Source organism: Mytilus californianus, unplaced genomic scaffold (genome assembly GCF_021869535.1).
Source record: "Mytilus californianus isolate M0D057914Y unplaced genomic scaffold, xbMytCali1.0.p SCAF_1, whole genome shotgun sequence".
Taxonomy (NCBI): domain Eukaryota; kingdom Metazoa; phylum Mollusca; class Bivalvia; order Mytilida; family Mytilidae; genus Mytilus; species Mytilus californianus.
In genome coordinates, this window is record NW_026262581.1 from 71194545 (window position 1) to 71210277 (window position 15733).

The 15733-nt window shown below is 32.8% G+C and overlaps 1 protein-coding gene across 2 annotated transcripts in view; it reads right to left on the reverse strand.

The window, feature by feature from the left end:
- LOC127723397 (serine/threonine-protein kinase B-raf-like) overlaps nt 1–8482 on the reverse strand; it is a 50627-nt gene extending 42145 nt beyond the window's left edge. For both annotated transcript variants that reach the window (XM_052230013.1, XM_052230006.1), the window contains exons 1-4: nt 8344–8482; nt 2121–2222; nt 1419–1637; nt 144–247 (exon numbers count right to left, since the gene is read on the reverse strand). In XM_052230013.1, coding sequence (XP_052085973.1) covers nt 144–247; nt 1419–1637; nt 2121–2222; nt 8344–8448 — 530 coding nt within the window. In that variant the 5' untranslated portion in view covers nt 8449–8482. The remainder of the gene's footprint in view (nt 1–143; nt 248–1418; nt 1638–2120; nt 2223–8343) is intronic.
- Between the last annotated feature and the right edge of the window lie 7251 nt (nt 8483–15733).

Consider the following 15733-nt stretch of genomic DNA (forward strand, 5'->3'; position numbering starts at 1 on the left):
ACATTTAATTAAAGTTTGAAGGTATTTGGCCCAGTAGTTTCAGAGGAGAAGATTTTTGAAATAGTTTATGACGACAGACGACGATAGACGCCAAGTGATTGCATAAGCTCACATGGGGCCCTTTAAAAAGTTGATATACTTACCTTGTTCTAACATCATAGACCTCACAACTTTCTGCTTCAATTTCTCGTCGACTCATTGCCTTTTTCAAAGCATCTTTTAATGTTTTACCTGCTTCTATTCTCACCTTTAAAATACAAACAATACTGATTAAAATACAATTTTTATGGTATAAAAATTTAAAAAATTTAATTTTCTGTGTTTACAAAATGAGTAAACTGATATCCCACTTCATACGAGTTCAGAAATATAATTAACAAGTTTGAATAAGAATATTTTTTTAGGACCTTGATGTTCTTGCCATCTTCCCTAGCCAAGGGTTATGATCTAGTCCCCTCCTCTCCACCCTTGGCAGATTGAGATAGAATTTTGGATCCATGAGTAAATTATTTCTATTGGTTGCAGCTGTACCTGGCTGCATCCAATTAAAAAGCGCCTTTAAGATGATCACATGTTTTGTAGAAAATGTAAATAAACTATTGTCATATGCTGATCGTGCAACAAGTCTTTACCCCAAAAAACATAGGACAATATTTAGTAACAAATTAAAAATTCTTAATCAACTAATTGAAGTTCCTGTGTATGTTTCTCGTGCAAATGTTGGAATGTCAACGTATATTTTCGGTTCCTGCTTCACGAAATTGTAAACATGACTAGATACAATCATTTTAAACCTTCACATTGAAGAGACTTCAAGTGCTGTCATTGGTCAAGAATAATCTAGTAGGAATGTGCAAGACTTTCATCTACCGGCAGATGGCGTAGCATTGTTATCACAAATGATGGCTTAATCTGCCAAGGGTGGAGAGGAGGGGACTGAATCGTAACCCTTGGCTATCGAAGATGGGTTCTTGCATTCACCCAAATTTAACTTACTGACTTACTGCCAAAATTTAAGACCATGTTATATTCCACTCATGCAAGAAATCCGTTATCCTTCATTAGCTGCACCCACTCATAATTTAATTTATGAAATATATCTCTTTCCTTGATATAGTTATATGTAAGAGAACATTACTTTTTTTTTTAACTATCACTTAGCAATTTTACCATATTTGTATGTCTTTTCTTTAAGACTTCAAACAAAATTGCAGCCAATTTAAAAACAAATTATATAGAAATTTAAAAAGATAAATTATCATCAATCTACATGTAGGTCTTAACCATGTAAACTGTCAATGACTGTTGAAAATTTCAATACTTTTTCTATGTACTGTATTCATATCTTTTTTTTGGCAAACATATTTTGTGTACATTTGTAGTTTTAACAAAACTGTATTCATGGTATTTGAACCTACCGAAGACACCTGGTCATTTGGAAAGTTCACTCGAAGTATAGGTCTTGATGGTGTTGGACTAGGTTGGGGTACAATTGGAAGGGTTGGACCTGGGGCTTGGGGAGGTGGTTCTGTCTCTTCAGGGGGTGAAGGTTCACAGCTATGTTGTTCATAGTCTGTCAGTAACTGGGACTCTTTCTCCTGAAGTTCATGGATTTTGTTGGCTAAAGCTTCATATTCCTAAAAATATACAAACAAAACAAAAATGCTACAAACATGACACATTATTAATCATATCAAAATACATACACTTCATCTAGTTAACAAACAAACACTAAATAAAGAGCCAAATTCCTCAATAATCAATGAAAATTCAATCAGTTCATAACACAGATTTAAAATCCGGTTTTCATAAAGGTTTGTTTTTAAGTTTAATGGTCACTATCATAATTTGGTTGACTGATTCGCTATGTCTCGCAACTCACAAGAGACATGCTTTAGTCTTGGATACATGATTTTTTTATTAGTTGTTTTTAGCTTTGAACTAGCTTTCAGTAACTCACTGTTTGTAATATATATAGTATCAACATTTTTTATCAGAATAAGGATCAACTGAAGATAGTATATTGATTCTTTTGTGTGTATTTCTTTAACATGAAAATCAAGATATCCTATTATTGCATAATATGTCTGACACTGTGTTATTTTAACCAATATCATTACCTGTAAATACATAGGATCTGGTTGTTGTTTACTTCCAAACTTAGCATTTAAAGCTTCTAAATTTTCTTTTGTTAATCTTAACAAGTTCTGTATATTTCTTATCTGAAATGACAAAGTTGTGCCATGTTTCTACATTATCACAGTAGATTTGGTTGAAAATTTCTTTCATAAACAATATATATATACAAGTTTACAAATGTACCAACTAAAAGACATTATACTAGCTGCAAATACAAAATAATATTTTAAAAGATGATTTCCAGAAAATTGCAGTGTACAGCGACGTTTTAAACATACCAAGGATCCTTATTCAGGAGGAGCGGACAGTGAGACTATACATCCATATGAGGATTTCTGCTAAAATTACTATAAGTCATTTCAAAGGTTCTTTGAACACTGCCAAAAGTCTGGTTAAAATTATGTTTAATCAGTAGTTTCCTATGAACAAAATCAACGAATGAAGAAGTCTGACCAATGGTCTGGCTAAATTTGATTCAGCCTCCAAAAATATGAGTGTTGTTATTGGTTTCTCAATCCTCTCTTTACATTTTTTAATGGATTTCTTCAAAACATTTTCACCAACATAAATACATGTATCAGTTGATGTAACCGCTAACTTAGTTTTATCAAAATACACAACAAATTGATCAAACCATGTTATTAGTCATCAATGATTGTTCAGTGATCAATTGAAAAATTTTACAATGTACTATTCCATGGACTCTTTAAAATCAGCTTGGGACTCGCCCATTTCAAAAAGTGTTGAGTCCTAGGACTCATCCTATAAATTTCCAAGTGAGAACCCTGATGTGAAATGTAGAATGGTTTTAAATAAAAACATTAAATACTGTTTGTGGAATGCAGCACCATAAACATGTAAAAATCCACATGATTTTCATGAACTGAAATGGCAAATTCATGAAATTCCACAGAAATCTACCATCATCATGATCATGTATTTTTATAAATTAAAAACATGTAGACACTAAAACGTAAAATACGAAATCATTGAGTATCAAATTAAACGAGAGAGACAAATATATTTCTACTGAGCAACTTAATTTTAAGACATGATAATTTCCTGCCTTTTTATTAAACACAAACCAATCCGTAGATGAATCCGGATTCATTCTAAATGTATTATTCTCTTGTCACTTCCTGTTTTCATTTCGTTTAAAAATCGAAAGTAAACGTGATCTACTCTTGATAAATTTAAAATAGACAGTCATTTAAATCGTTCAAAATTTATAAAAATAAATTCCAAATATCGATTTCAACATTTTTACAAGGATAGTGATAATGCTGTGAAATATTCGTAACAATTTCATTTATGCTGTGATTCCTAGTTTTAAACTTTTTGTGATCAGGATGCCCTCTGAAAATAACTGAAATTGTGAACTAAATATGCGGATCCTCGTTCTTATCTTTTATCTAAGCATCACACCAGTCAAATCATGCCACGACTGCCTACATTTGTAGCATGCTTAAGATTTGGTACCATTAAAACGTTTAAACCTGCTGCAATTGTTTGCACCTGTCCTAAGTTAGGAATCTGATGTTCAGTAGTTGTCGTTTGATGATGTGGTTCATAAGTGTTTCTCGTTTTTATTTAGATTAGACCATTGGTTTTCCCGTTTGAATGGTTTTACACTAGTTATTTTTTGGTGCCCTTTATAGCTTGCTGTTCGGTGTGAGCCAAGGCTCCGTGTTGAAGGCCGTACTTTGACCTATAATGGTTTAATTTTATAAATTGTGACTTGGATGGAGAGTTGTCTCATTGGTACTCATACCTCATCTTCTTATATTTAATTAAGGCCTTCAAAGATCCTAGTCATTGAAGGTTTTGGGCATATGTATAGCTAGTAATATATGTCCTTGGTCCCTTACTGTTACCCAAAATAAGGCTGATTTTTATCTCAGGTAAAAGTGACTAAACCCCCTCAAAACACCTAGCTGAAACCCCTGCTGTTTATATAAGACAATGTTTGACATGCCTTTTTGAATTATCAATCAGCGTGCTAAAGTGCCCTTTTCGTGATTGGTTCCCTGCCCTTTTGAAATCCTAGCTGGAACACTGATAAATCATTATACAAGTAAAGGGACACACTTAAATTCATGCCTTTCATTTAGTAAAGTAAAGTTAGTAAATAAAAGCAATTGGTTGACTTCTGATTTTCTTCTTCTTCGTAATTTGAAGCCTTAATAAAGGTGCATTAGCTGTCAAAGTCATGATCACCAATCTGATTTAAATTTTCATAATTGATTTATATAACATACTAAAAATATATCCAAATTACAAAAAGTTTAAAAGAAACAATATTAAAATACATTAACACGTTATAATGTAACAGCATTAATTTTGTGCCTATTTTAGATTAAACATCATCTAATTAACCATTGAGTTGACCTGCCAAGACTGCCGATGGTCTTATGAACTGATATAAAGATAAATATTAATAGACAAGATGAGCAAATTTATGTTAATCGTGTAATGACCATTTGTCTAGGTCTGTTTGATTTCATGTTATAGATTAAACAAATGTCAATCAACATTTTACGCGTATATGAATTATTTATGGAAAGAATCAGTCAAACAACAAAATCGTTTTTCCTGGTGGTTCCCATGTTTCACTTTTCTTTTAAATAACTGAACACAGTTAGCACATGCATAAACCATGGTCAAATTAAAGTTTTCACGAATATGGATTCAAATGAGGTTGAATTGTTGATTTGCAAGCCAATAATACATTTGTGATGTTTTAACCATATTTTGACAAAATTGAACCAAACTGATATCATCTTATTATACCGCTTTTATAAATGTTCTGTTCGAAACAAAAACAAAATCATATTCATATTTTTCATCTTAATTGTAGCTAATGCCCCTTTAGATGTTTCAAGCCTAACTGTCAATATCCTTTGCCAAAAAGTTTTCACATAATGAAATAAATTATCTTAAACTGAACTTAATAAATAGAATCCTGTCAGATGTTAATGCAGGTAAAAGTGATTAGCAATCATTAACCTGATATCCTCCCAGAATAGAGCTTGAATGGTTACAATACTGACTCTGACTGACAGTTTTATTACGAGAAAATCATGCTTGGTAATCTGGATTTAGTCACTGATGATCAAAAATGCAATTTCTGATCACACAAAAAGACCCTATACATTTGTTAATCACCAATAGTTTATCTGTTTAGACCTTTCGGTTTCTCCAGCTTTTACACATAGCAGATTTAGGCCAAATAAACTTACACATGTTTGTGTGCTTACTGTCACCTGCTGAAAAAAATAAGAGTCTTTAAGTTGGCAAAACTTAAAAAAGAAAAAAAAACATTTGATTGGCAAACACAGAATTGAATCCTGTATTGCATTTACATATATTTCAATAAAATTGAGAATGGAAAAGGGGAATGTGTTGAAGAGACAACAACCCGACAGAAGAGCAGAAAACAACCCAAGGCCACCAATGGGTCTTCAACGCAGCGAGAAAATCCTGCACCCAGTGGTGGGCTTCAGCTAGCCACTAAACAATAATGTATACTAGTTCAGCAAAAAAGGGACGTCATACTAAACTTGAAACATATAAATGAACCAAAATTAAAAAATCATACAAGACATATAAGACTAACAAAGTTTTTGCTGACATTTGTCGAAATTGCTTTTGTCAGTCAGATATGTTTTTACTCTGTATTTCACAATACTTGTTGACAATTTTCAGCATTAGGGTAGGAATTGAACTAAAAGAACAATACAGATAAAAAAATATTCCAAATATTCAGTTGAACTGATTCTGTGACCTTGCCTCCATAGCCAGATCAAAATAAATAAAAGCTATGCAGGGTGCCACATCAAAAAAACTGCATTCATTTGTCAAAGGAAGTTGAACACATGCATGAACTGTGAATGAAAATCAAGTGTGGGCAGAAAGCAAATACTTAAATCTAATTGTAGAATGCAAGCAGACAATTTCATATGGAATTTGCAAAGAACATCTGGCTGGTCTAATAAACATGATGAATGTATATTTGGGGGCTTAACCTTATGATGCCCTTTATACAGTTTCTTAGGAACAACCTTTATAAGAACAATAAAAACAAGCATTCTGAGAGTATTGCATGGCAATACATACATGTAGTCCCCTACCGGGTAAAAATTCATTATACTGGAACAAAATGCTAACTTGTTCTATAACTTGTCATGGTGTAAACAAAAAGAAAATATCAAGTCAATATCTTCAAGCATGACTAAAAACAGTGTGGAAAACTGAATATATGAGTGAATTTTTTCAAGTCCAAGGACCATAACTCTGCACAAAATTATCAGACCGAAAAAAAAATTTGAACTTGATCTGTAACTTGTCATGATAAAACTATATACCAATTGTCAATCAATATCTTCAAGCATGATGAAAAAAAGTGTGGAAAACCTATAACACTCTAACATTAGATATGATTAATAGTTCTCTAAAACTAGATATGATGTAATACAATGTATATCTATTTTCAAATTACAATCAAATATACTTAATAGTTCCAAATATTTTTTCTTTCATTTGTCACAACCTAATATATATTTGTAACTTATCTATAAAATGTCAACAACTTTTATCTACACAATGTAATGTAATGAAATATATACCTTAATAAAAATAGATTATTATCTAATTAAAGGATTTCACTTAATAAAAATATATATATATATATATATATGTAGCATTCAGAAAATTAGTTTATACAAAATAACATATAAACCTGCCACTAAATTCCTCAAACAATTTACCAAAGAATGTCTTTCAAAAAATGAGTAATCTCTCTTTGTACAGATTATATGGTTTAACAAAGTACTCTAACATTAGTAATGGAGTTTTTTTATGGACCATAACTCTGGACTAAATCATCAGACCGGAACAAAATTCGAACTTGATCTATAACTTGTCATGATGAAACTATATACCAAATATCAAATCAATATCTTCAAGAACAAAGAAAAAAAGTGTGGAAAGCTGAGTTGCCGGACTGACGGATGGACAGACAGACGGACAGAGTGCAACCTAAAGTCCCCTTCGACTTCGTCGGTAGGGGACTTAAAAATAAGTACATCAAAATCAGATGTACAATATGATTCTGAAGCATGTAAAGGGAGGACAAATGGTAGGAGGGTCAATTTGGATTATACCACTGACGTAGTAAAAGACCTTTAACAACATGGCAGTAATGATATACAGATATAATTCCTGCAAATTTTGTATCTGAGGAGCATATGTTTTCCTGCAAATTTGTATATTTTATAAACAAAAAGTAAAATAATAAATAAAACAAACATTCAACAATAAACTTTGGGAGCTCATCACCTATCTTCATGATCTTATATAATTTATACTCTACACATTTACATTGAACGCTTGAAAACTGATTAGAATTGAGACAGTTGTTTTGGCATTAAACATTGTTAAAGAAAACTGTGGACACCAATTCACAAAATCAGAGTTAATCATGTGCACAACTACAATGTATGTAAGTAAAAAGTAATCATCAGTACGTTGATGGTTTTCTGTATCCGAAGAAGAAACTGTAGGTAAGCAGCGCCTGAATGTGATTTATATCCGACAACTACATTCGTACTGTCTACAGTGGAAAGTTTTGTATAATTTTTTTTCGCTCAAATATTTAGTGAATTTAAATGTCAGTCTTGGGATTATTAGAACTGCTCAACTTTGTTTAATTGAACAAATTTCTCTATTCAGCTACATACGACTATTTATGAGCTTGCTTCTTAAGCTATATGTTCTGTAGATCAGCATTGTATAGCTGAAAATGATCGGACATAGAACTTTATTTTCAATCTGGCTGAACCTTTGACAGTTATATGAGGTGTTATTATGTACAATCGTTATGATTTGACAGCCTTTTCTGTTAAAAAAATAGTGGCTAGGTTGACAGACATGACTGGAAAACAGCAAATTAAACCATATCTGCGTATGTATAACAGATTCTAGTTGCATGACTTGTGTATTTCAAGACTTGTGAATGTACCTCTGACCACATTTTCTACTTTCAACTACGTATCATGCACATTAGCAAATGAAAAATGTTTTCACTTGTCAACAAATATGAAACCAAATTATGGCTGATGTCGGGAGAAAATTACATAAATTCAACTTTTATGTTATGTATATTTCAATATTTGTGCAAACAATGGGTTTATTTGTTATTTCTACCTGGTCTAATAAATTAGCTATGTCATATGCGTCATGTCTAGGCGGTGTATTTGGTAAATCTTGGATATCCCCATTCGGCATTGTCACTGGTTGAACGACCGCCATTTTGCCTCTTTAAGAGGCTCTCACGTGACCTTTCTTACATTATCGTATATTCACGCGATAATTTGACGAGGAATTTCTAGACAGTACAAGTCAGTCGATATTTTTACGCATATGATTAGTCAGACAGTTGTGTAATATTTATCAATAGACCTTACTGTATCAAGCTTTGTCATCTATTTTTTGTCTGGTGTCTTTTTCATAACGCCTGCGCTGAAAAGGGCCAAGCTTTTTTTTGTCCGCCGCATAAATTTAAGAGGGGCTGGATAGGGTTTATACAGAATAGAGAATAATGGCATAATAAAAGCAAGGATTAAATCATTTGTATAGTCAGAGACATATATACACATATATATGTCTCTGGTATAATATAAAAATCCTTGATAAAATTAATGAATAAAGAAAAATGAGAAAAAAAGAATAGAGAAGAATGGGGTGCAAAAGTATAATATAAAGAACTTGATAACTGTGGAAAATGAAAGAATAAGGTAATACGTACAATACTGATTACAGAAATGAAGGATGTACAAGATAATTAAAGAAATCATCTTAATGCAGAAAATTTTAATTGTAAAATCCTTTTCCTGGGAATCTAACAGAATACCGTAATTTTTAAAGACTGAGAAGAAAAATGCCTTAAAAATCTAAAGAATACAGAAATAATGGACCCCCATTCATACCCTCATTTAAATAAATCCAGTAAATTTAAGCCTAACTTCACCCTTCAGTCTACATTATAAGCATTACTGTACCTATCTGGGACATTACTATTACCATGAAACCCTTTGAAAATACGCTTTACATAGAGCAACTTCGCTTTTTATGTTATTGAAGGTAATGAATAGTGTACACAGTATTTATAGTATTGCTTATGTTTTCCACTGAAGAGGGGAGGAAGAAGCTTTTTCTGGACGTCGGGATTGAGCCGTTTAATTCGCGGGAATTCGGAAATAGCCAGTTAAATCGTTGGAAATTCGGTATTCAATATAGATTATATCGTAATGCGGAAACGGACATTATTTTCACGGGAATTTCGGGATTTCCCTCTACCCCCACCCCCCTTTTCCCCCTAGCTCATATAATATTCGATGTATTAGTCAAAATCAGTGAAAATCGTGAACAAAAAAATTATGCATTCCATACTCTTCCAAGTACAGATATCGAATAATTTGAACCGAATGTAGACTTTTGTAGATCTTGTCATGGTATATAAATTATAATCGCTTTCAACTGTTAGATTTTCTCTATTTCATAGTTTTTGTCATATAAGAAAATAAAAAAAGAATGTTTCTGAGGACACGAATGCCCTTGCTCAAGCTTTGCAACGAAAATGGGACGGATGGAAAGACGGAAAGACGGAAGGACGTCGCCTACGGCGTGGGCATAATCAAAGTACTGAAGTACTGAACATCGGATGACCGCAGGTTCTTGTGGATGGTCAAAAGCACATGTCACAGAAATAGATCACATCTCTATACCTGAAACTGAGGTTAATTTACAGAGATATATTTTTTTCTGATACAAGTTCGTGCATGGATGATGAATAAATGACAGGAAATTCAACCACACCGTAATAACTATTATATTGTAGTGATACAAATCAGTATACCTGGGACTATTATACTAATATGATAATAGTGTCAGAGTATACACGTCTGGTTTGTTGTTATATATTATATTAATATTACGGTTGCATGTATATATAATTTTCATCTATTTATATATCATTCTATTCTACTATTCTAATTATAGTGCAGTGCAAGTGCATGGTGGACACTCTTCTGTAAAAAAATCGATTTTTCTAAAAGATTGGATATGAGAAGCCATTCATATTTTCCCGCAAAACAATAACAGAGTTATCGGTCCTTGCCGGGAGTGTCGCAAAACGTTCTTGAGATATTCTTCCGTAAGCTTTAACGCAATTTTTCATATTATTAATTTGTGTTTTAATAAAAATATTTATAGGAGTATCCATTGAAAAAATGAATTTGAAACAAGCGGTAAGTAATGTTATTTTGCACTAGATAAGTGACCGCGGATCTATAATTTTTATAGATCGGTTGAAAACCCAAAACTAATTTGCATAATGGATATTTAGGCGATAGCAATACATCGATATGACCTCACGGTCATCGCGATGTAAAAATGCAGTTTGACCCGCATGTTCTAATGTAAAAAAAAAATGTCTATACATTTTACTTTCAATTTCAGAATACAGAAGACAAAAGAGATTACAAAAACAATGTGTGGTGATATCACACATGTTACAGTACAAATCGAAATTCAATAGGACCCAGTGCAAACCAGAAATCCAATATCTACGAATAGACATTTGGAAATCAAGATTGTACTATAATATAGAAGGATTCTTGATTGCACTAAATTTCTGGTAAGATGCAGGATATTACTAAAAAGTATAGTTAGCATATGATTCTGGATAGGATTCTACCAGATTTATATTTTCAGTTATAATTTTTACTGATGCAATTGATAAGTATAGAAATGAAATAAATTATAACAAAATACGCGACTACCAATATTTAAGTACAAACCAAATCTGGTATAAAACATTAACTTTCTTGAAATTCTATAAAATAGTATTTAAAATATAAATAACATTGAAATCAAAATGTTATTCAGTGCCACATATTACTGTTGAAGACAATATTGAAAATTTAACGTTTTTGTATAATTTTGCATAAAAGACACATCATTGACTAAATGAATTAATTTGTATCATAAACATATTTAGTTAAGAATGTCCGATTATTCAAACAGTACTCAAAAGTCAAAATTGAAGTTTTGAATCATGCATCTGTACGTATCTTCTGGGACTATTATACTTATGTTAAATACCTGGGATATCTTTAATTTGATCGAATAAACCTTAAAGTACACATATACGAACATATGATTTTTTTTTTCTTTTTGATTCAGACAATTTTTATTAAATATAAAAATAAGAAGATGTGGTATGATTGCCAATGAGACAACATTCCACAAGAGACCAAATGACACAGAACTTAACAACTATAGGTCACCGTACTCTGAATATTCCAATTTCTATTAGTACATATTGGAATTAATTTTGTACTGGATTTTATTTAGTTTAAATCCGAATTCTGATTTCTACTAGTAGATATTGGAATTCCAATTTGTACTAGGAGGATTCTGGATCCTACTGCATTCCAATTTGTACATGTATACAAGGGCGAGTCCAAAAACATTTAGGAAACAAAATATTATTACTAGAAATTTGTTAGGAGCAATCGGGCACAAATCTACAAAACAGACTCCAAATGGAAAACTAGAGGAACTCTTGAAATCAAAACAAAATCAAAATCAAGCGCATAATATCCATATATATACTAAACATCTATACGACGGTCTAAAGCCCTAAGTGCATTACGATTTAAAAACATTAACGTGTTCATGATTTTGCCGTACTAAAAAGCGGAACAAAATGTGCTTTCAATTGTGTTTAGGATCTAAATCGTAAACGCCATTTTTAAAGTGTGGAGTATAACTTTTGAACTAGATTACCAAAGGAACATCCACACAAAGTTTGGTTAAAATCTATTAAGCCGTTTCAGAGAAGATACATTTTTTAAAATTTATTGACGACGGACATTTCAGGAATACCAACTCCGAATTGGGTCACCTGAAGGTAGATAGATCTTATATTGCTAATCATTTCTGTTCGTTGTTTTCGAGATAATAGCCAAAAAGTGCGAAATCTTCTAAAATGACTTTTCATGGACAATAACCCCAAAATGGGTGGTTATCCGATTTTTATTGTTGACAATTTTAGGGAAGATTGAATGTGACCTGCTGATCATCAAAGCTAATATGTTAGTTTTGCTCTGCCTGCTTCAAATTGATATTTTGGTCAAAAGCTGCAGTTTTAATTCTATGCTCTATATTTAGCAACGAAGCTCATGTTTGTTGACGATGCAAAATCTTAGACACAATTTATAAACAAGACTCCACATGGAACATTCAAACAAAGCTAATTGAAATCCGTTCAAAAGTTTCAAAAATAAGAATTTTGGAGAAAACAAAGTTTGTGCCGACGACGGACGCCTAGTGATGACAAAAACACGTTAAAAGCCCAAAGTACAAGAATGAAAACAACTATAGGTTACTTCCAAGAACGTCAACAATGACCAAAATAATAATAAGGAGATGTGGTATGATTCTCACGGAGATAACTTTTGATCAAATGCCGAGAAGGAAGATATGAAAAGCTACAAGTCACCTTACGGCTTTCAACATTGGACATAATTCATACCATGTAGTAAGCTATTACGGGCACCAAGATGGCAAGATGTAAAACAGCTCAATTGAAAAAAAAAAACTTCGGCGTGATTTATGCTAGAATAATGAACGAAAAGCAATAATGACAAACAGCAACACTCGACAACCTCTGGAATACAAACTCCTGGCTTGGGACAGGCACATACATCTGTTGCAGGATAAAACATAATTATGAGCACTAAACCCACCAAATAACATAAGACAATGATGTAACAACATACGAACACAACACATTTTAATAAACTGTTGACACAGAGATAGTTCTCGACTCACTCTGTATGTAATTTTGATAGTATAATGCAAATGTTGAAATTAAAATCGCAATACTTCAACATGTAAAATATGAAACCATTGAAGTCAATAAACCATGACTGAAAGTGTAGGGGCAAATAATCTCTGTGGAAATGAAATGAGAACTGTCCATGCTAATACAACTGTATACCAAAACAAGTTTCTAATCTTAAGTGGCTCCCATTAAAATGATCTAGACACACTTTAACACGTAAACTTTGCAAAAGTTTCAAAATCAAACCACAATGACTGAGAGGCGGGGTCATACAATCTCCATGGAAATTAGACGTACTTATGATAATACAACTGCATACTAAATATCATTGACTTACCCTTATTGGTTCATCTTTATCTGACCTAGTCGTGATCACAAACTTTTAAATATGAAAACTTTGAAATTTTTGCATATGACTATGACTGAAGGGGCGGGATCAAACAATCCCCATAGAAATGAGATGTACAAATGCTAATGCAACTGCATACCAAATATCATTGACCTACCACTAGTGACTTCCCGTTAACTTTCCTAGTCACAACTATGCAATATGTTAAGCTTTCAATCATCCCGAGTCTCTAAAAGTTGCGAATAAATTTAGTAGATCTGCCACCAGTACCAAATTCCTTCAATGACAAAACCCATTAAAATGTTACAAAAGACAACCACCTTATAAGGTTCCTCACTATTGACCAGTACATATATATGTGTGAGAGATGAGCTAGTTTCTTTAAATCTCAATCGTCCACCTATAAAATTGCTTTTAATTGCGGTCATTGTAATGACAAAAGGTACATAAAAAACGTATAATTTAAATGAGTACATAAAAAGCACTCAATTTTACATTAAAAGGATCCAAGAAAATATTTTGCACAGTATAACAGTCCATAACGACCACCCAAACCTGACTCTTCCGACAAATAGCTGTAGCTGTATTTGGCAGAACCTTTCGGAATTTTAGGTTCTCAATACTCTTCAACTTCAACCTTTATTTGGATTTTTAGATTTTTGATTCGAGCGTCACTGATGAGTCTTTTGTAGACGAAACGCGCGTCTGGGGTACACAAATTTAATCCTTGTATCTATAATGAGTTTATTTCGAAGTTAATGAAGGTAAAATGATTGGTGACAGATCGTTGATTGCCTCTAATTAATAAAATCTCGACGTATATGACTCCGGGCGATTTACAGATTGACATATCATATAGACAACAGTTACTGTCTATTGTTGAGGACTGTATGCTGGCTTCTATATATATGTCTGTGGGTTGTTTCTGTCGAAAAGTTGCTGTTTCGTAGAAATATATCCTACATCACCTTTAGTTTTATTTATATTAAGGCACATAACCTGCTGATATGAAATTATGCTGTCATACACTCTAAAATCGGTGGCTGTACATTTCGATGTAGATTTTATACAAAAACTTTGTAAAAAGTATAGGAATAAATTGGGTTATGTGCAAGAAAAACGCGGGTCTGCACATAGATGACTGAATTGAATTAGTATGGCTATTTTAGCAAACTCTTGCAGGGGATAAGTTGAAGAGTTTTCTCTGTTTCTGTAGGAGCCGTCCTTGTTTTCTTTCTTGGTGATTTTTTACAATCAGACTTTAACCATGAGCAGAAGGACGGGTGTCCGAGCAGAAATCATACATATCCTTCTGGTGAACCGTATTTTGTTAGTAGTCTTATTTGGGCGCATGCTTAATTTGCCACTTGTTTTCCCCTAATTTCCTACAGAAAATGCGGAGTTATTATAATGGGTATGTATATCCATAATTAACAATTCCTTACTCTTTTGTTACACCTTCAGCAATCGCGTGTAATATAGTAATCACTATATGTCCGTCCACCGTAACCTATCTAACACCCATCATAAGCTTGAAAGAATCCCGAAAAAAATAAGAGTTACCACCCCCTCCGTTTTTACATGCTATAGAATTTTTATGGGTTACCACGTTGTTTAGATTCAGCTTTATTAGTTGTAAGTTGCTTGTGAAAAGTAAACATACCCAATCAAGTAATTATGTGTGCTCATGGAGGATCAGATCTCTTGGTTCATTTCGTTCATACATTACAAGAGGCAGCAGGTACTGGTGAGGAAAATAGAATGTAATGGAAACAGATTGAGAAAGGGAGGATTAGAAAGTAGGATCGATGTGAAGATAGGCTAATTTTATGTAATACTGTGATAAGTAGTGTATCCTGCGTGAAAAACCTAGTACCCGAGTATATTTTGATAAACATCTTACGATGGAACGGCAAGTTTCTGCCATAGTAAAATCTTGCCATTTTCACATCAGTAATATTGGACGCATTCGCAGCTTTACAACAGCATCCGCTTGAAAGACACTAGTGAACTGTCTAGTTACATCCAGACTTGATTATGGGAATATTCTGCTGTACGGTATCAACAAGACTACAATGAACAGATTACAAAAAGTACAAAATACACTGAGCAGCTCGTCTTATCACCAAGACAAGGAAACATGAACATATTACGCCAATACTTGCCGATTTTCATTGTTTGCCTGTCCAATACAGACCACAATACAAAATACTGTGCTTTGAATGGCATCGGCCCTGCTTACATTCGGGAACTAGTCAACTCAATTTTTTTTACGGGTTTTTACTTGTTTTGTATCTACTTTTAATGCAACATTTTGCATTCCTTTTTAGGGTTTT